Source organism: Zootoca vivipara, chromosome Z, assembly GCF_963506605.1.
Source record: "Zootoca vivipara chromosome Z, rZooViv1.1, whole genome shotgun sequence".
Taxonomy (NCBI): domain Eukaryota; kingdom Metazoa; phylum Chordata; class Lepidosauria; order Squamata; family Lacertidae; genus Zootoca; species Zootoca vivipara.
In genome coordinates, this window is record NC_083294.1 from 9,077,903 (window position 1) to 9,099,699 (window position 21,797).

At 44.8% G+C, this 21,797-nt stretch overlaps 2 protein-coding genes across 2 annotated transcripts in view; both read right to left on the reverse strand.

The window, feature by feature from the left end:
* Positions 1-21,797, reverse strand: part of C5 (complement C5) — a 187,088-nt gene that overhangs the window by 44,496 nt on the left and 120,795 nt on the right. The gene's annotated exons all lie outside the window — the stretch shown is intronic.
* The window catches only part of PHF19 (PHD finger protein 19), a 39,651-nt gene that overhangs the window by 8,214 nt on the left and 9,640 nt on the right, over positions 1-21,797 (reverse strand). Inside the window, exons 2-13 of the mRNA XM_060270246.1 lie at positions 20,809-21,003; positions 20,252-20,333; positions 16,076-16,171; positions 14,873-14,973; positions 12,491-12,639; positions 10,895-10,990; positions 10,579-10,647; positions 8,559-8,679; positions 7,184-7,251; positions 6,715-6,879; positions 3,509-3,584; positions 1,611-1,696 (exon numbers count right to left, since the gene is read on the reverse strand). Coding sequence (XP_060126229.1) covers positions 1,611-1,696; positions 3,509-3,584; positions 6,715-6,879; positions 7,184-7,251; positions 8,559-8,679; positions 10,579-10,647; positions 10,895-10,990; positions 12,491-12,639; positions 14,873-14,973; positions 16,076-16,171; positions 20,252-20,333; positions 20,809-20,988 — 1,289 coding nt within the window. The 5' untranslated portion in view covers positions 20,989-21,003. The remainder of the gene's footprint in view (positions 1-1,610; positions 1,697-3,508; positions 3,585-6,714; positions 6,880-7,183; positions 7,252-8,558; positions 8,680-10,578; positions 10,648-10,894; positions 10,991-12,490; positions 12,640-14,872; positions 14,974-16,075; positions 16,172-20,251; positions 20,334-20,808; positions 21,004-21,797) is intronic.

Here is a 21,797-nt window from a genome sequence, read left to right on the forward strand (position 1 = left end):
CCCTCTCCCCCACTCAATCCGGCATCTCCGGCCCCACGGGAGACAGACAGGGCCATGAGAAGCACAGTGCGGCCCCGCTGTGAGGTGCGGGGGCCACCGTGAGGCTCCCCCCGCCACCCAGCATGCCACCCCCTAACGCTGTGCCAGGGAGGCTCTCCTCGCTGGCTCCATGGCGCGCCCATCTGGCTTCCGCTGCCGGCAAGAGGGCTCCGGGAAGCCCCGAGGCCTTCTGGCGCGAGCGCCTCCAGGGAAAGTAAGAGCTTTCCTTTTTCCTTTTTTTATTTTTTATTTTAGCAATTTTTGCTCTGTTTTATTTTTTTAAAAAATAATTTTTATTGATTTTACAAAAAATAAAACAAGACACACATATCAGATTCATCCACCCTTTTCCACCCCCCAGCTGGGTTTATCCCCCTCCCCCCCCGGGCCCACCTCTGCCACCAGTGGGCCCTAGGGTAACGAGGGAAGACAGAGGAGGATGTCCGCCCAGCTATCTATCCATACATGTCTTAAAAAGAAAAAGAAAAAAGAAAGAAAGGGGGGAAAGAAAGAAAAATATAAAGAAAAAAGAGCAATCCCAACCCCCCAAAAAACAGCAACCACAAAAACAAAAGGGAAAAAAGAAAAAAAAAACCTCATATGAACTCAACCCTCATTTAATTAACATTGTTTTTGTGACTTCCCCGTATCTTTCCCCTGTTGATTTTCATATCTTGTCATACTTATTGATTGCAGTTTCATTATATTAATTTCCACTCATAATCTTTAAACATAAATTCATACAGCTAATCATTATCCTTACATTTTATCTCTTATTCTGGTTACCATAAAATTCATCTTCTCCCATCCCCCCATCCCACAGAACCCCTCCTGCCACGAGAAGGACCCATGGGTGACGGGCAGTTGAAGGTGATCCATTTTATAGCTTGGTCTTTCACTGCTCCCCCCCCCCCCGGTACCCTTCCCTGCCACCAAGGGGCCCCAGAGCAAAGGGAGAGAAAGAGACAGCAAGCCACCAAGCTATCTATCTACATAATCAATTATCTAATAGCTAAACTATTCAATTTTCCGTCTCATTCCTCTAATTTCTCTTCTCAAATTTATCAAATTCCCCCTCCCAGCCTAATCTTTCCTCCAAGAAAGTTTTCCTAAATTAAACTTCACTATTCAAACATTACCTCTAGCCTAATATTACAACTCTACCTCATCCTCTTTTCCCTAGAATTTCCCCCCATTCAATACATTCCCCTTTTTTTAAAGCGGTGGGGGGGCGCTCGAGGGGTCCCTGCACCAGGGCGCCCGATGAGCTTAAGACAGCCCTGTCTGGGCATTTGGTGGCATACATAGGCATCATTGTAATCATAAATGCTCCTGGGATATTTTAAACTGCGATTGTTTTATGAACATTTTAACTGTTTTTTTTGGGGGGGGGTTGCTTTTAAATTGTGGATCTATTTTCTGCCCTAGGCTCCTTTGGGAGGAAGGCTAGGATATAAGTTTAAAAAGAAAATAAAAGCAAAGCTTGTGGTCTTCCACTGGGCTATGCCTCCCCCCGCCTTCCAATAGCTATGCTCCAAGCTCCTCCTGGTCCTGTAGCAGACAACTGTTACCTTTTCGAGCTCTGGATTTCGTCCACATTGAAGTCAAAGATGCTCGCCAGGTGATGGTTGGTGCTCCAAGCAGAGGCAAAATCACTCTGAGAGTCAGAATGTGAAGAACAGAACGATGACAAAACGGAAACCTCCATTACAAATAGAAGCAGAGAGGTGGGGAGTTTGATCTGGGTGGCAAACAGGATGCTTATCTCTCTCCCTCCACGTGGGCTAATTTTAACAGATGGATGGGGCTGCCCACTTGCCAATCCAGGTGTCACAGTGACACCAGGTGTACCTTTTTTGTGTGTGTACATGATCAAAGGCATGGTGTTTTGCAACTGCCACCAAACAGCTGACAGTCAGTCCTTCCAGAGCTTTGCAAATACTAACAATCTGATTGGCCGGGCATGCAAAGCACCATGTATGGAACTTTGTGGGTGCTTGCAACCCCCCTTTTGACCCAGCCATGTATTTATTTACCCTCACACCTGACACTGCATGCAGTATCAGGTGCACAGGGCTTAGCTGGAATGGCCTGCTGGGCCAAAATGGGGGTGGGGTAGAGGGCTGGTGGGCCTGATCAGGCCCACCAGCCAAAGGTTCCTGACCAGTGCTCAAGCAGTATAGCACGGCCAAAGGTCAACTCTCTCTCTCTCTCTCTCTCTCTCTCTCTCTCTCTCTCTCTCTCTCTCTCTCTCTCTCTCTCTCTCTGCAGGCTTGATTCCTCCACCCTTTGTGCCTTAACAGCAGGTTTGCATAGCCTGGAACAGAAGCAAGCCAACTGCTGCTCTGAAGCCTCTGCCTCCCCTAAAATTGTTCCTCAGCCCCCCACCCCACCCTTGTGAAGCTGTTGGTGCCAGGGTTGCCAGACTCAATAGAGGACAGGACTTCTGTGCCTTTAATTGCCCTGCTGTCTTTTGAGTCTGGAAACCTTAAAGAGAAACCAGCAGACCCTTTGTTTAATTTCCAAGCAAAGGGTCTGCTGGTTTCTCTTTAAGGTTTCCAGACTCAAAACAGAGCAGGGCAGTTAAAGGCACAGAAGTCCTGTCCTCTATTGAGTCTGGCAACCCTAGTTGGTGCAAGCACACAAGCCCCCATCCCATTCTGAAACACATCTCACATACGTGCAATCAAACCAAACCAAACACACGTTCTTCCCATTCACCCTTGCTTGCCTCCTGCTTCTGCCCCCTCCCTCTGTCATCTCCAGTGTCAAATTTTAGACTGTAAGCTCCTCGAGGCAGGGGGCTGAATTGTTACCATTCTGCATTGTGCCAGGTAAAGTGGTGGCGCTGTCCTGTATGCTAATAATAGCAAGCTCATTCTCTGAGCACTGATCTTTACATGGCCAAAACAGCACAAGAGGGAGATATCAGCAAGCTCAGGGGAGCCCAAAAGATTTGAAGAAGTATTAAAAATATTGGGTGAGAGGGAATCTTAAGAGGAACCCATAAGCAGCTCAGTGAGAAATGAGCATGCTGAGTAGTCATGGAATGATGTCTGAGTGCTGGAAGGCAAGGGGAATGGAACACCAGATAAGAAAATAAGTTGAACGGAGTAACTGGAACACTGAACAGCAGCACTCCACGCTGCAACATTTTACTGCAGGTTCCACTTGTTTTTATGCAGCCAAAATATACTGCTGAAGTATAATGAGGACTGAGGATGCTCGATGGTCAAGGAATGCTGACTGACTGTGGAAGCAGGGCAGGGTTGGGGTGGAAATGCAGTGAGGTGCTTTGGAAAAGGGCATGGCTAACTGGCACCATGAACAGCCCGAGCACATCAGCTGCTGCTAAGAAGAAAACCCTTATTCAACCACTCTGGTTTGAGTAAATCAGGAAATCTACAAAGAACCACATGGGGAACTGAGTGAGGGGCAATTTCTATTCTTCAAAAATAAAGAAACTAACACTGGGAATCGCATCCTCCAAGAGGAACTTTGACTTTTTCGCCTTCTTCTTCTTCTGTAGATTGTGCAGCGTCGAACTGTGGAAAAACAATATTGGAAGAATTGACAGATTTAGTATACTTTTGGTGTGAAGTTTTTGGTTTTTCTTTCCCATGCTGGTTGCTTTCTCATTTTTCACCTCCATAATAGCTGGGCAAAATGGCAAGGGTTTGCACCATTCCTTCTCTGCATATCCGAATAACCTCTTTCCCTAAAGATCCTTGCAGCTGCTCCAATCAACAGGCAGCAGATCTTATTAGTACTTCCACCACCCTCAGAAGTTCAGAGAGGGCCTTCTCTGCAACAGCCCCCGAGTTGCCGAATTCCCTCCCCGCAGAGGTGCGGCTGGAACCTTCATTACATAGTTTCCATCATATGCCGAAGGCACACCACTTTACCCTGGCCTTCAACATATATGTATAGGGTGCACCCTACTGTTGTGACTGTAATTTGCAATAGTAAAAATACTATTGTGTTTTTTAAATTGCTGTAGCCCACCCTTGGGACCTTATGGCAAAAGGCAGGTAAGAAATCTAATTAGTAAGATTAAAAGGACGGCAGTAATCATGCTGATGACTGAATACACATAAAGGGATTCTAAGTTTGGAAGCAGGAGGTAGTAGCTATTCATAGTGACAGGGGAAGCGCCAAGGCTGGCTCTCCAGATGTTGTGGAACTCCAACTCCCATCATCCTTGCCCTGAGGGGAGTCGAAGTCCAAGAATACCTGGGAGCAGCAATAGTTGCTGATCTCTGATCAACACTAACTGACAGTGGTTCTCCAGGGTTTCAGACAGGGAGTCACTCCCAGACCAACCTGGAGATGCCGGGGATTGAACCTGAGACTTTCTGCATGCAAAGCAGGTGCTCTGCCACTAAGAGATGGCCTTTCTCTGACATTCATGATCCTAGAGTAAACACAGGGGAAAGGGGTGCTGGGCAATATGGTGATAGATAATCGGAAACTGGTTTGAAATCCACACCGTAATCACTGGTTCAGAGTATTTGCCCTGACTATAATAAACAGTAAAGTAAACTGCTCAGGTGGTGCTGTGGGTTAAACCACTGAGCCTAGGGCTTGCTGATCAGAAGGTCAGCGGTTCGAATCCCTGTGACGGGGTGAGCTCCCATTGCTCGGTCCCTGCTCCTGCCAACCTAGCAGTTCGAAAGCACGTCAAAATGCAAGTAGATAAATAGGAACCGCTACAGCGGGAAGGTAAACGGCGTTTCCGTGTGCTGCTCTGGTTTGCCAGAAGCGGCTTTGTCATGCTGGCCACATGACCTGGAAGCTGTACACCAACTCCCTCGACCAATGACTCTAGATGAGCGCCGCGACCCCAGAGTCGGTCACAACTGGACCTAATGGTCAGGGGTCCCTTTACCTTTAAACTGCTCAAAGCCAGAGAAAGCTTTTATCTGTTGCCTCCTGCAGAGGGCAGCAAACCACAAAGCAGGCACAGACCAGGAACTTTCCTCTGGCTACAATGCCATGAGATTCTCTTACAAGCAGGCTGGTAGGTGCTAGGAGCCTCTTTTTTAGGGCTGCCAGACTCAACAGAGGACAGGACCTCTGTGCCCTTAATTGCCCTGCTCTCTTTTGAGTCTGGAAACCTTAAAGAGAAACCAGCCGCCCTTTGTTTAATTTCGAAGCAAAGGGTCTGCTGGTTTCTCTTTAAGGTTTCCAGACTCAAAAGAGAGCAGGGCAATTAAAGGCACAGAAGTCCTGTCCTCTCTTGAGTCTGGCAACCCTACTCTTTTCCCCCATGGGATTATTTACTTCTGAGTTTAAAAAACAATGAAATAACCCTTGTCGTGTTGTTGAAGCCTCTTCTTTCCTGAGTTCCCTTCCTCCTTCCCTTCCCCCCCCCTTTCCCTAGTGTCCATGCCCTTTGCTTCTTCTCTTTTGCAGGGGGCAGGATGCATAGCTGCCAAGTTATCCCTTTTTTAAAGGGATTTTCCCTTATGCTGAATAGGCTTCCTCACGAGAAAAGGGAAAACTTGGCAGCTATGGCAGGATGTGTACTTGTCTGTGTCTCCCCCCCCCCAAAAAAATTATGCTCTCCCAGTTTAAAGAAGGCCCAACCCCTGGCTCATGTGAGCCACAGCAACAAGGGGGCTCACTCAGCTGAAGCACAGAAAGGCATCCCGTGCCTCAACTGACCCATTTAAAGAAGCCCACCCCTACCCCTCCGGCGTGAGCCAGAGCAGCAGTGGGGCTTCCTCAACTGGTAGGGCTGAGTGATGTATCTCTGCTGCTGCTTCCCCACCTTATTCACAACACTGTCATATATTGCCAAGGCCGGCTCTAGGTAGACCCCCGGTGGCGCGGTGCGCCGGTAGGCAGCGCACCATGCGGCAAAGCCACACGGAAACCGTGCTGCACCCTGGGAGGGCGGGGGCGCCAGAGCGATCTCCCCCCCCCCCCCAGCGCCAGGGCGCGTGACCTGCTCGAGACTGCCCTGTATATTACCATACAGTGGTACCTCGGTTTAAGTACACAATTGGTTCCGGAAGTCTGTACTTAACCTGAAGCGTACTTAACCTGTAGCGAACTTTTCCCACTGAAAGTAATGGAAAGTGAATTAATCCATTCCAGACAGATCTGCAGAGTACTTAAACTGAAAGTACTCAAACCGAAGCGTACTTAACCCCGAAGTATGACTGTATTTAGCTGTAAACCAGTTATTACCCAGTCCTAGTCACCTCATACATTGGTCCCTGCAAAGTAGTTATCTGCTGCTTGGCTTCACAGTTGGATCTCCCCCCCCCAAAATGGTCCACAAATTTCCTGGCCCCACTTGCCAGCAGTGAACCTGCTACATGTTTTTTACTGTGTGATTTTCTGTGCAATTGCTGTAAGCTTTTAATGAACAGCAGTATATAAATATTTATACATAGGACAAAACATCCTGCTAGATTTTTGGAGGTGCGGGGTGGGGTGGTCGGCTTACTCATTCTATTGCCTGGCAGTATGGTATAGTCATTAAGAATACTAGACTTAGACAAGGTGGATTCGAATCCCCGTTTGGCCACAAAACTCACTGGTTGACCCTGGGCCAGTGGTCATCTTTCACGGAGTATTTCAGAAGGCTCCCTGAAGGAAGGGTGAGATACAAAAATGTATGAGAAACAGTTCTGGTCACAAGTACCACCCCGCTCAAGTGCAGACCTGCTTTTGTGGAAGGACTTCTCTGTTTTCTTCGGCTCAGAAGGTTGACCATCAGCCGGCCCTGGGACCTTCCCTGGCAAGAGTTTGCCTGGTGGGTTTGGTGGGACTCGGACGCGCAATCGGAAAATGCACTTCTTCTTCTTGATTTCCTTCCCATTCAGAAATCTGAAAGGTAAAGGACAGTAAAGTTTGGTATTGCAGATTGGCAAAATGTTTTTAGCACTTGTAATGTCTACTGTGATTTTAATTAAAAGCTTTTTGCTTGCAGGTTCGGCAGCATTTTGGAAAATGGTTTTCCGAGACTTTTGTCAGCCTCCATGCGATGGCTATCTCACCTTTTTCTATTCCAAACTCTGACTCCCAGGTCAACCAAATGGAAATTGACATCAGGAAAGACTTTCTGAAAGATGTTGATTACAGGGAAGATAATAAAAGTGATGAGGAGAAGCAGCCCTTTTGTTACTCTTACCTGCTTTTGTAGCTGTTTAGTGCGTTAAGGAGGTGGGGGCCTCTCTCCGCCACGGGAGTGTGCTTCAGCTAAGAGGAAGAACTTAGTTATTTTCAATTTCTTTTTAAATGATGCTTTAAAGGGTCAGAACCCCTCTCAAGGCAGCCCTCCTCAAACTGCATCATAAACATTTAAAACATTAAAAACACATGTATTAAAACTCAGACAGCAAAGTACAAACAACCTATTCCAGACCAGCAGCCTGCATAAAACATTTCAGACAGTTTGGGTGCACTCCTTCACTTTGCTTTTCAGTTTCTGTCGGTGCTGCTGCTGCTGCTGTTTTCATCGCTGTCCAGAGTTCAAGGTGGGGGGGTCTGTAGCCCCGCCCACATTCCCACTTCGTGGCCCCTCCCATCCCGTGCCTTGGCCCCGCCCCTGAACGACTATGGCTTGCCCCCCCCCCCTAGATTTGATCCTGGGTACGCCCCTGGCCTAAGTCCCACTGAAGCTGAAGAATAAGGTAGCCTGGTTGTGATATTTTATTAACTCATTTTAAGCCTTACTATTTTATTTAACAATTAAAAAAAATCAATAAAAGTTTAATATTGCTGGGAGGGGGCAAGGCTTTGTATAAGCCCCCTCCTGGCCCCACATCATGGCTATGGGAAGCTGCCTTATGAAGAGCCAGACAATTGACCATCTAGCTCAGTATGATACTGAGTGCTATCAGCCCTCCAGGGTTTCAGACAGAAGTCTTCCCCAATCTTACTTGGAAATGTCAGGGACTGGACTTGAAAATGTCTCTACATGCAATGCATGTGCTCAAGCACTGAGCTGCAAGCCTTCCCCCGATGAAAGCTGAAAGGGGCAGGGGTATTGCAAGTGGCTTCTGCAGTTTCTCGAAGCGTGGCCAAACATTATTCTTTGGTTCCTTGAGGGCTAGCAACCTTTTTTTTTAATGTATATACAAAAGCTGAGATTCTGAATACCTGCACAGCACACGGCTCCTCGTTTCCCAAAAATATTAATTTAGCATTTACTGTTATTTACTATTTTTTATTCAAACTCTGTTTATTTTAAGTTGAAATGGCAACAGACGGTATATACTTCTACCAATGAACATTCCGATTACAGCCACAAGGTGGAGCCCAGGTTCCAGCTTTGAAGTTGTAAATGGACCGAGCACAGTTCTCATGGCTCTATCACCCTGCTCTTTTCAACCCAGAAGTGGGAAACTTAGACCGTCCAGGTTGTCACTGGATTCTAACTCCCATCAACCTTAGCCAGCATGTCCAAAGTTCAGGGGTTATTGGAGTTGTAAGTCCAGCAACATCTGGAAGGCTACCAGTTCCACGACCCTGCTTTTACTGGTTTGAGAAGCCCTGCTACTTACCTTCCCAAGCTGCAGAAGGTTCCAGTGCTGATTGACAAAGGTCAAGATTTCATCAAAGTCAAAGTATTTCTTTTTACTTTGGACACCCAGGTTGTAGAGTACAAGATGCACGACATCCACCCTGTGCATGGTCAAAAGAAACAGAATGACCAAGGCTTTCTTCACAGAACATTCATCCTGATTTTGCTTGCATAAATACTATGGGGATATTAGACTACGGCCACATTAACACCATAGATTTAAAGTCCATAGATTTAAACAGTCATGGTTTCCGCCAAAGAATCCTGGGAGTTTGTTGAGGCTGCTGAGAGTTATTAGCAGGCCCCCATTCCTCTCACAGAGCTACAACTTCCAGGGTGGTTTAGCAGCCAACCTTTATTCCCAGAGAGATTGAAGCTCCAGGAGTCTGTTTTCACTTACATGTGCATTGTTAACCACAGTTTTATTCCAGCATATGAATTATTGTACACATTACCTGGATGGAGAGCTGCATTGCAAATTTCAGAGCAGAGAAAATTCTGAAAGGTGGCAGTGTTTCACTTCCCATTTTGTTTTGGAAAGCATGGATTAAGTAGGTTCACCTTTAAACAAGACCTGAATCAAATTTCTCCCTCATCCCTAAATGCAGTTGAGATATTGCTCCTTGCATAATTGCCATGTTCTTTACCGCTACCAGTTTACAGATTGCCTCCCATTAGAAAGACTCCAAAGGACCATCTCTGACACCTTGGCTCTTTCCAAGCACCTAACGCAACACAGAAGGATTGGTAGAGTTTATACTAAACATGGTCATTTCAATAAGTGTCTGTAAATCAACAATGTAAATAGAAGTGGAGCTAATGTAGATCTCTGGCTGCTGATGCTTACTTATGAGGAGGCCATTTCACAGACAGCTGAAGCCTTGGCAATGCATTCAATGATCTAGTTATTTGACAGTGTCCCTGATCAGTTTTCTTCTTATATGCTATTGCCTTGCAGGTCTTTCCCACCTGGCCTGGGAGGGCAGGTGAACAGGGATTTTTGTATCTTTTTTTAAAGATATTGTGATTTTTTTTTTTTATGTTTTATTTACTGTTTATGACTACTATCGTTAAGTTGCAGTAATGTATTTTTCATGTTGTAAGGTACATTGAGCATGGTTTGACTGTGGAAAGGCGGCATATAAAATGTATGTATGTATGTATGTATGTATGTATGTATGTATGTATGTATCAGAAGGTCAGCGGTTCGAATCCCCGCAACAGGGTGAGCTCCCGTTGCACGGTCCCTGCTCCTGCCAACCTAGCAGTTCGAAAGCACGAAGTGCAAGTAGGTAAATAGGTACCGCTCCGGCGGGAAGGTAAAAATGGGTGTTTCCGTGCGCTGCTCTGGTTCGCCAGAAGCGTCTTAGTCATGCTGGCCACATGACCTGGAAGCTGTACACCAGCTCCCTCGGCCAGTAAAGCGAGATGAGTGCCGCAACCCCAGAGTCGTCTGTGACTGGACCTAAAGGGTCCCTTTACCTGTATGTATGTATGTATGATATAAGCATGTCACACTCTGTAGCAGGGGTTCCCAAAAGTGAGTAGTGCCACTTCCACGGGTGGAGTACCTAGGAGGGTGTTAAGAGGCAAGGGATCAGTAGCTGAGCTCTGGAGATGAAAATGACTATCAAACTTTGAAAAGCTAGTACCACTGGATGAAGTTCACCAGTTTTGTTGAATTAATTAAACTAAATAGTTTTTGTTTTATTTTGAATGAATGTGCAATTGATTGGAATTTTATTATGTTATTGTCTTCCTTAGTGGGGGGGGGCATTATTTCTGAATAATGCTTTATACAGGGTGGGGGGAACACTTGGGATGCATTTACAGAACCAAGCAAGGGTGGCCCACTGCTCTACAAGTTTTGTTGGAACCGTATTTATTTCATGACAAATAAAATATTCTATAAAATATAGAAAATAAATATTTCTGCTTATATACAGCTGATTTCCATCACAATAATCAACGCAGAGAGTGTGCTTCTGCCTCAGCCTTACCATCTCAAAGTCAAACGTTTGATGTACTCTGGGCCCTGATTACACACCGAGCAGCAGAAAATGTAAAACCTGAAAGTTAAGAAACAAAACAAATAAATGAACAAACATCTCTTTCACTCAGATTAGCAGCATTGTACCTGGTGTTGCTCAGGTATGAAGACAAAAAAAAAAAGATTTCTGTGAAAGTGCCAGGCTGGGGAGAACATTCCACAGATTGGAGCCACCACCAGAAAGGCCCTCTCCCTTTATCCTCCAAGCCTCCCTCAGAAGGGGGACCCCAACACAGCAATTCAAAGAAGGTGAGGGAAAGATGTACCGGTCTCCAAACATCATTGGGTTGCTAAGGCACTGTGTGCAGGATTCATGGAACCATTGTTGGCAGCGGTAACATTGCAGCATCTTCAGGTACCACCTGGAGGGGAAAGAAACTTGGTTGGAACAGGTGACAGTTGCAACACCTGTGGAGTATTCCCTACTCAAGTTTGCCAACCACCACTACAGTACTAGCACGTGTCTCCCAGAAGGATGCTGATGAGGAATCGCGGCCTTTGGGCTGAAAAAAAAAATACCCCACTGCTGAGTTAGATTAAATCAGTCCTCCACAACCTGGTACCCTCAAGCTGTTGTTGGGTTACCATCAGCCCCAGCTAGCGTGGCCAATGGGCAAGGATTATGGAAGTTGTAGTCTAACATCTGAAGAGCACCAGGTTGAGGAAGTCTGAATTAACTCAGGAGAATGTAAGAAAAGCCTCCTGGATCAGTACAATGGCTCATTTAGACCAGCATCCTGTTCTCACATTGGCCACAGAATAGCCATCATGGCTAGTAGCCATTGATAGTCATCTCCTCTATGAACTTGCCTAATCCTCTTTTGAAGCCATCTAACTTGGTGGGCATCACTGCACTCTGTGGGAGTGAGTTCCAGGATTTTACTGTGTGCAACTTTTATCTGTCCTGAGCCTTCTAACATTTAGCTAAAACGAGTTCTACTTTGAACTCTGAATTAATGAAGAAGGTGCTCATGCCTCACAGTCTTTCCATTAGACCTCCTGGTAGGCCACTGTGAGAACAGGATGCCGGACTAAATGGGGTATTGGCCTGATCCAGTAAGGCTCTTATATGAGGTGTTCCCAATTTAATGCAAGTCTGAAAAACTGCGGATGGTAAACACAATCTTAAAAGAGGCATTCATCTATCTAATCTAATCTATCTATCTATCTATCATCGGCAAGGGATGCCTCTTCCAAGCCAGTGGCACACACATGCCTCATCTAAAAGCCAAGAAACTTGCTAACTGCTGTAACTTATTTAACTGGTCAACTATTCACCTGCAATTTAACTGATTTATATTTCTGCAAAGCAGGTTGAAGTACGCATAGCTCAATCGATAGAGCATGAGAACCTTAATCTCAGGGTTGCGGGTTTGAGCCCCACATTGGGCAAAAGTTTCCTGCATCGCAGAGGGTTGGACTAGATGACCGTGCGTGGTCCCTTCCAACTCTACAATTATATGACTCTATGATTCCAGCCAGGCAGAAACACAATGGGAGTGCAAAGCAGGGCCTATAAGGGGTGTGGCCTGGAGAGAGTCCCAAAGACCAGACAGAGAGGTTTGTAGGGCCGCATTGGGACCCCAAGCCAGTCATTTCCCAGTCGTTGTGTAGGTAAGCCTCTCTATCTAGCTAGCTGTGCAAGCCACAGACATTTTAAAGCTTGCATCTGCACCCCTGTAGATGTGGACCACCACATGATTCAGGAAATTAAATCTCCAAAGGAAGACACCCCCCCCCACAGAAGAAAAGGGCAGGATAGATTTTCTCCCTATTGTCAGGTGTCTTCAAAAAGCTCCACCTCCTCAGAGCTGCCCCCCTCTCCTGGGTGCCACCTTTGTTTTCATTTCATTTTCTCTTACTCGCCAGGGCCGCCACAGTAGCAGTAACACTGCTGGTGATTGGTTCTGTGGGGAGAGTCCCATTCCAGCTCCTCCAGGTTATAGGACAGCACCATCTTGATCCTTTGCAGCGTCTTCGCAATGGGGCCCTTCTTCAGGGCTCCACCCTTCTGCAGAGGCAAAAAGCAGCAAGAAGTTCAGACCAAAAAAGGGGGCTGGCAGGTGCTAGAGGATGAATGGGGGCAGGAGGGAGGGGCAAGGATGCTGAGCAAATTTGGGGTGGCCCGATGGTGGAAAGACTCTAGGGAAGAGACCAGTGAGTTGTGGGGTTCTGTGCCTCCACTGGGGAGAAACATTCAGTGGCACTCCAACTTTCTATGGCTGTCACAAGTTATGAGTAAAGATTTGCTCAGAGAGCTGAGTAGAAAGAATGGTTGTTTATCACCTGTGTCTTAAGGAGCCGACATAACAGGCTGATTCAGCAATAAAGAACTATTAAAATCCAGTTATTTGTCTTCATTGGTCTGGGTGTAAACCAGGACAATAAGGGGGGACGGGACTCAGTCACAGGGAGGAAACATTCTGTAGCTCAGTTGGCAGAGCATCTGCCTTGCATTCAGAAGGTCCCAGGTTCAATCCCCATAACCTCCTGTTGTGGCTGGGAGAGGCCCCCATCCACCCCAAGACAACCACTGCCAGTCACTGTTGACAATACAGGTGACTACCCCACTTATGCAGGGGTTACGTCCTGGGCTCTCATACACATAAATGAAAATTGTGTAAGTGGGTAAAGGTAAAGGGACCCCTGACCATTAGGTCCAGTCGTGACCGACTCTGGGGTTGCGGCGCTCATCTTGCGTTATTGGCCGAGGGAGCTGGCGTACCGCTTCTGGGTCATGTGGCCAGCATGACAAAGCCGCTTCTGGCGAACCAGAGCAGTGCACGGAAACACCGTTTACCTTCCCGCCGGAGCGGTACCTATTTATCTACTTGCACTTTGACGTGCTTTCGAACTGCTAGGTGGGCAGGAGCTGGGACCGAGCAACGGGAGCTCACCCCGTTGCGGGGATTCGAACCGCCGACCTTCTGATCAGCAAGCCCTAGACTCTGTGGTTTAACCCACAGCGCCACCTGCGTCCCGTGTAAGTGGGAGCACCCTCTAAAAGGCCTCCAAATAACCCTCTCTGCTGCACTCTCTCAGTTGTATAAAAAAATAAAACTAGAATTAAAGCTCTGGGGCTGGCTGGAGGCTGGAGGATGCACAGGAAAGCTGCTGCTGCTGCTGCTGCTGCTGCTGCTGCTGCTGCTGCTAAGCTACCCCATGTGCTAGCTGTTAGGCAGGGAGGCTGAGCTGCATAAACAAAGCCCAGCTGCACCTCCTGTCTCTTCTGATGTCCTCTTCTGGCCCTGGGGAGGGTCTCCTCGTGAGCCACAAGGACTCTCCAGCTCTCCCCTGCCGTTTTTGGGTTGCAATCAATATGTGCAACGAGTATATGCAGTCACGTGCAAGTTGGTCGTGTGCAAGTGTGGGGGGGGGGGGCGGGTGCCGGTTATCTAACAAGGCAGCTCTAAGAAAATAAGAGCCCTGCTGGATGAGGCCAATGGCCATTCTAGCACAGCATCCTGTTCTCACAGTGGCCAACCAGATGCCTGTGGGAAACCAGTGGGCCAGATTCAAGCACAAGAGATCTCTCCCTGCCCCTGAGGTTTCCAGCAACTAGGATTCAGAAGCAACACTGCCTATAGCTGTGGAGAGCTGAGAACAGCCATGGTGGGTGGCAGCCATCCATAGACCTCTCCTCTTTGCTTTTATTTAATTCAGAATCGTGAAGGTTGAACCCTTAGTTTATTGTTAAGGGAACAGCCCTATTTCATGGACAAGAGATCATTCTGCTTTGCATGCAGAAGGTTCCATATCCAGGAAGGGCTAGGAAGGACCCCTGTTTGAAACCATTTTTCTTTCTCTAATATTAACTTTTTATCTCCTCTCTTGTTTTCTTTCTTTAGGTTTTCCTATTTCTTGTCTTTTATTCTTTCTTCCTATGTTCTTTTATAGATTAAGCAGCTGTTTGTATCAGTATAAAATGATAGTTAAGTGATGGATATGTAATTTTGTATATCTCTGAATACGCATCAATACATAAATTAAAGAGAGAGAGAGAGAGATCTTTAAGAAATGGTGTCAGCATAAGCAAAGCTTAAACTGGATGGATCAATGGTCTGACTTATAAAAATAATAATACTCTGGCTGTCCGCTAGCAGAGGCAGCGCACTAGGTTTGATCCACCACCAGCAATTACTAGGTTTTCACAGAGGGACATCCATAAAGAAGCATCTGCCAAAAGATGGTATGCTCCTGAAATGAGAGCTAGCAGAAAGCATTCCTTGAATCCTACCACTCACCCGTACAGCCAGGGCAAAGATGCACCTCCGACAGAACCAAGTTGACTCCAAGGAACTCTCATCGCTGCTCACCACTGGGATATGGCATTGCTGGTGGTAACCTGAGAGGCAAAGTTTTGCAACTACGTCAAGAGGCTGAGCACTTTCTACAGGGTTGCACTAGGCTGAATCCATCAAACCATACATTGAAAGTGCAAAGCTCGCCTCCCAAAGAATCCTGGGAACTGTAGCTTGTAAAGGGTGCTGGGAGTTATAGCTCTGCAACGGGCAAACTACAGTTCTCGGGATTCTTGCACTCTTGTAACCTCTAGGCTACAATGTCAGGCAACAGAAAGAATGACACACACACCCCTAACAGAAATTTTCAGTCCTGGAACAATCCAGCCAACAGTAGATTGATTCACTGTTTGCAAACAGGGCCATGAAATCTGGGGGACCATTTTGGGAAGAGGTCTAACTGTGAGGCTGAGCAGCAGAGTGTTATTTGCAGGGACCAACATTTGAGACGAACCCCTTCCTGCATTTACTCTGGGATCATGAATGTTGTAGGAGGCCCCTATTTCAGTGGTTGGACACCTGCTTTGAATGCAGAAGGTCCTCAGTTCAATTCCTAGCATCTCCAGGTATGGTTTGGAGAGACTCCAAAACCCTGGAAAACCATTGCCAGGAGATGTCAACACTAGAAAATACTGAGCTAGATGGACTAATGGTCTGACTCAGCTTAAGAAGATTCCTATGTTCCTAGGAATGTCACTCAGCATGCCACTGCCAAGATCTGACCAAAGAAAAGAACTCAGAGGCTGCTCTCCTATTGATGCAAAGGGGGGGGCAAGTCTGACCCCATCCATCAACGAAAGAGCAGCTGGAGGGAGCTTGATTTCCAGTCTCCTTGACAGAAAGAAAACTAAAGTGCATAACATGAAAGGAAAAGGTATTGGGAGAGAGGAGGAAAAAACAAATTGGGGTATCTGAGGGCGGGGGGAATCATCTTATTATTTATTCTTACATGCCACTCTAGGAGCCTTTTAGATCTAGAGAGCAGGGCTTTTTTAAAAAGAAAAGAGAGAGAGAGACTTCCCGCCAACCTAATAATGATACAGCAAGCTTGCTGAGCGATAAGGGCGTTCTTGTTGCTGCCCTTTTCTGCCTCACCCCCCAAGCCCCTAACACAGGGCGGTGGAACTTCCAAGACATTCTTCTTACCAAGTCCACATTTCCCGCATATCAGTATGTCATTCAGGGGGGCTGTTGTCTTTTCCAGGCAGATGTTACACATTGGCTCTTCACCAGGGAGACCAGCTGAGAAAGAAAATGAAGACAAAATGTCAGCAGCGATTGCCACAACCTCTTGGGGAAAGGATGGGGGCTCTAGAAGCCCAATCCTACTATCAGTGGAGGTGGAAGATTTCCACCTCATATACAAAGATGAAAAAGCCTTATATCAGGGTGCCCTCCAGAAATACTTTCTATATAACGCTGGGGGTGGGTTTTCTGCTCATGATGGTATTGGGGTGGTTATATGCAGGCCACATTCACATACATAAAGCACTATGGTGCCACTTTAAACAGGAAGAGGAACAATTCTCAGAGTGGTTCAGCAATCAATCCCTCTTTCACAGGGGACTCTGGGAATTGCAGCTCTTGGGGGGGGGGAACAACTATCAGCACCCTTAATAAATAGCTCCCTTAATTCTTTGGGGGAAAGTCAGGACTATTTAAATGTAGCCAAAGCCTTGCTTGTGCCAGCAAAAGTTTCAGGATGGCCATACTGCTTCATTTCAAGTTGGTGCATGCCCCATAGCCAGGAGCAGATTGACTTTGAAACTAATTAAGCTTAAGCTTCAGGACCCCTAATTCTGAAATGGCCCCAGAAGGAACGTTAGTCCTCATTGCATAAACATTTCAGGTCTAGTAGATCCAATCTGAGTCTCACAACTCAAACCGATGAATTTTTCATTGTATATATTTCAACAATTCCAAAGTTTGAAAGTCAGCAGTACAGATGTTGCAAAGGTGGAGTGTCACTGTAAGTTGCAGGGTGGATAAAAATCAATGATTTTTTAAAAAAAATCAAAAAAATCGGATTTTTTTATTTAAATCGGATTTTTTTGATTTAAATCAATTTTTTTATTTAAATCTGATTTTTTTAAATAGAATGCTTTTTGAGGAAAATATATTATCATCCAAAGGTTATTCCATCATGAAATAAAGATTAGTTTTTTAATTATGTGGAATAAGGTTGTATATGTTTAATTTTTGGGGTAAATAAATGCCATTAATCCATTCACAATGTCATGCTCTTCCAGAGGTTTTTGTAAGATTATTGGGCAGTTTCTCTGCCTACAAGATATTATCACAGATGCTTGGTTTACTTTTGCAGTTCTCAAAACTGAATTTGACTCAACAGAGATCACATGCCTCTTCTTCACAGCAAAAACGTTATAACATGAACAGAGTTGAGAAAAAGACCTTAATCCTATTGTTCTACAAACCTATGAATACAGAAAGAACCCCTTCAGTGCTAAGTTTCAAGAAGTTCAGTGAATAGAATAGAAACAATATTTTTCTGATTGTTTGGAGTGGACAGTATTTCATGTGTAGGCTGGGCTGACAGTCTATAAGTTTCTTAAAATATATATATTTTGGTTTTGTTTAGCCAAATTAGTTAACAAACATGGATGTTTGTTTAAGCAAATAACATATGCTGTAATGTTATTGTTTCAGTTGAATAAATCTATTTAAATTGTTATTGTTAAGGTAATGATTATTTTTCTCCTTCCTAAGTACAACAGTAATGTTGTCCAAATATGAATGATTAACCTATTAAACTGGGGATAAAAAACTAATATGAAATGTTGTTATTCTAAAAATCTTCATCTACTTGCATATTAAAGTTATACCAGCAAGAATTAGTCTTTATGTAGAAAACTATGATTTAAATCAAGCCTTACTGACTAGTGATTTAAATCATGATTTAAATCGTGATTTAAATCAGTTTGATTTAAATCAAATCCACCCTGGTAAGTTGGCTCTTCTGCTGTGACTAATGTATCCCTCCCTTTTTAACAAAACAAAAAAATCAGAGGTGGGTTTTCTGACTGGATGAATATGCTCAGAACCTTGGAAAATCCTGAAGACAGCATGGAATATAAGAGGGCGATGTTGTGTTGGATAACAAAAAAGTCAAATAAAAATACTGTGGATCAGCAACTTGAAGAACAGATGAGAAAAACCATACAGTACTATTTTGAAGTATTGAAAAGAGTTGTGGACAATTGCTTGATAATCCAGTTAAGCAAGAGGATTGGCCCATATGAGCAGATTGCAAAAAAGATTCAAATTCTTCTCAGAACTGATGAACAATTCTGAAATTGATGTGGACAGTAATAAACTGATAATATCATATTACAAAAATTATATTGGCCACAAATTAGTAAACAGGTATTATCAGTTCAAAGAATATTTGCACCTTAGGAAAACACGAAACACAGAATAAAAGATGCCATCTAAAACTCAATGTGCAGGTCTTCAGCTTCTATGTGAGCAAGACCTAACTGAAGTGTTACCCAATATTACTGTTGTACTTAAGTTGTACCTGGCAATGCCTATCATGAGATGTGAACCCGAAATGAATTTTTCAAAGCTATTCTTTATAAGCTCTCATATGGTGAAACTGTAACTATGTGGCTAGAAAAATTAGAAAAAGTGAGTTTTGCAAAATGTGCTCCATGTAGTACGTATTTTCATAGGTATCTAAAATAGAAGATTATATTGACTGTGGTATTTTGTATGTTTTATTTCATCATTCTATGAGGCATCATGCATGTATATAACATTTTCCTAATTTTCATACCCCCATAACTTGAAAACTATGAGGCACAGAGGTGTGGGAATTATTCACACCAGTGATGTCAACATGTGAGATAATCCAGCAGAGCAAATTTAATCAAAATCTAAGATGTAGTAGTTACATTTTAAAATATATTATGTGGTGAGCAGTCGGGGAACAACCTCATTGAAGAGGATGACAGTGGTCACCCAGACCTCATTGCTGGTTGCTTCAGGGACCCCCAAATGTAGGCCTGCCACGGCCCACAGCTTCCTGCTGAAGCCCTGTAATTTTTCATACCACAGATGTTCCAGATTTATGTAGTCTGTAGTCTAGATTGCAGGAATATCAATTTAGAAAAAAACTTCACATCTGTAGGAAAAACAACAGGAATGTAGCAAAATGTTCCAGGAGGTTCTATGATATTGTTCTTTTAAACAAAAGATAAAGTATCTGGCTGAAAAGCTTTGAGATTAGTAAGAGGACCTAGCTCTGGTTCAGCAGATGCTTGCTGTCTCAGGCAGCCATTTCCATCTTGTACTTTTTGTTAAAATAAAAGGTAACGGGACCCCTGACCATTAGGTCCAGTCATGACCGACTCTGGGGTTGCGCGCTCATCTTGCATTATTGGCCAAGTGGTAAATTTACCACTATTACACTATTATTGCATCAATGGCATGTTGCAGAAAACACCTTCAAGAAACCCCCAAAATGGGGAAAGACTCCCTGTCTGAAACCCTGGAGAGCAGCTGCTGCTCAGTGTGGACAATATTGAGCTAGGCAGACCAATAGCCTAACTTGGTATAAGGCAGCTTCCTATGTTCTAGCATCAAAAACTCCTGTAAGCGGGGAGCACAGGAAATTGCCTTATAATCAGTCTGACCATTCCGGCTCAGTATTGTCCACACTGAGCTGAGCAAGTCAAGGTTGGTATGTGAAGGTTGTATTTACAGGATAACCATGAGAGAAAGACGGAGCAGGACGTAAGCAAAGGATTGTTATTAGAAGCTGTGGTAGGGCAAGAGATAAGGAAGCTAGAAGCTTAATGTTATGACTCATAGAAAAGCTATTAGAATTTAGTTGAAGGTGAAAGTATTTCTATACATGGACATTACTGCCCCGTTGCTTGTAAGTGCTGTTTTCATATTTGGTGTGCTACCCACTCTCTCCCTACTTGCTGATTGCGTCAGTTGTGTCACACCAGCCTTGGAACACCTAAACAAACATCCTGTTTTGCTTACAATGTGGGGTGGGTGGGTGTCTGGTTTCTCTTGGCCATTCCAGGCAGCCCGGGGCATTGGGCTTGAACCCTGGTATCTCTCAAACACTATGATCCTTCAAACCTAACACATCAGGGAGAAGTTCTGCAGTAGAGCCATTTGCTTCAGGAAGTTTCATTGTATGTTTCAAAATGGCACCCACCTACCCCTGAAATTTAACATGGTAAATTCTGCTCCCACCCTTCAGGATCCCCCTCCATTGTTCCACTACCACGAGCATGTAGGCTGGGCCAATGCAGAAGTCCCAGAGAAGACTGCCGTCTCACTCACCATGCTGGATGTCTTTCCAAAGCACCCAGTACTTGGAGTTGTCTTCAAAGGTCATCAGGCAACTCTGTTTGGAACCACTCACCTGCAAATATGGAAACCAGGGGGCAGAGAGAGAGAGAAACTGTTAGGAACCAATGGTTCACACAAGATATTAACCCAGGCAAGACTGGTACAATAATGAGGTGGAATGAAACAATTACTTCAGCTGGTGGGCATGGAGGGCAGAAAACTGGTGTCACTTCATTATTACTTTGGCTTGGCACCCTCTCCTCACTGCCTCACTTTGCTCTGAGATTTCAGTGGGGCTATGATTGACGTGTTCTCAACCACTCATTGAAATCAACAGCAATATAAGGTGCTTACATTTGATTTGATCTGATTTGCACACACCCTGCGCAGAATATGAATGAAAAGTGAAGATCTTGCTAATGTTCCCAAGAGCACAAATGTTTTGTTACCCTCCATGAGAATAGGACCCAGCATTCTTTGGCTAAGGAAAATGATTTATTTTTTTCCAATAAAGAAGTTTTTTTAATTAAAAAAACCACTTTATTTACCCTCTTGATCTTCCCAAGGTAATAGAGCCCATCAGTCCAACAGCACAAGACGTTCTGTCCTTCCGTTAGCTTGAGCATCAGTTCTTGACGGCTTTTATGGTACTTGGCAACTGTATCCACCGTGGATTGCTCAGCATGTCTGCTGCCCGCAAGCACAGGCTTAACACTGGCGCTCTCCATGACCCTGAGTGGACACTGGTGGTAAAACATGAAAGATTTTATTTTATTTTACATTTTAAAATTCAGCTTCATTAATGAAGGTGGGGGGGATACCAAACTTTTTCAGCTGGCAGGCCCATCTGGAACTCGGAGAAAGTGCCAACACCCGAAGCACAAAATGGTAGCTGCATGTGATATAAAATAAATAAATAATAATAATACAGTAATAATAATAATATATTTATGTTGTTGCTATTATTATTATTAATTATTATTAATATCCTGCCCATCCGACTGGGTTGCCCCAGCCAGTCTGGGCGGCTTCCAACATAACACATAACACAAAAAAACATAACACAAAATGTTCGTTCCCTGAGGAAAAGGATGAATTCTTAAACCACTCTGGGAATTGTATACCTGTGAAAGGAATAGACATCTCCTAACAACTTTCAGCACCCTGAACAGACTGTAACTCCCAGGATTCTTTGGGGGAATTCACACACATAATGCACTATGATGCCACTTTAAACAGGAAGAGCTACAGTTCTCAGAGTGGTTCAGCGATCAATCCCTCTTTCATAGGGGACTCTGGAAATTGTAGCTCAGGCATCCCCAAACTGCGGCCCTCCAGATGTTTTGGCCTACAACTCCCATGATCCCTAGCTAACAGGACCAGTGGTCGGGGAAGATGGGAATTGTAGTCCAAAACATCTGGAGGGCCGAAGTTTGGGGATGCCTGTTGTAGCTCTAGGACAGGGTCCATTTGGAGGCCAACGGGCTATGGAAGCCACCAGTTACTTAGGGTGATGTTTGCCCTGATTACATCACAA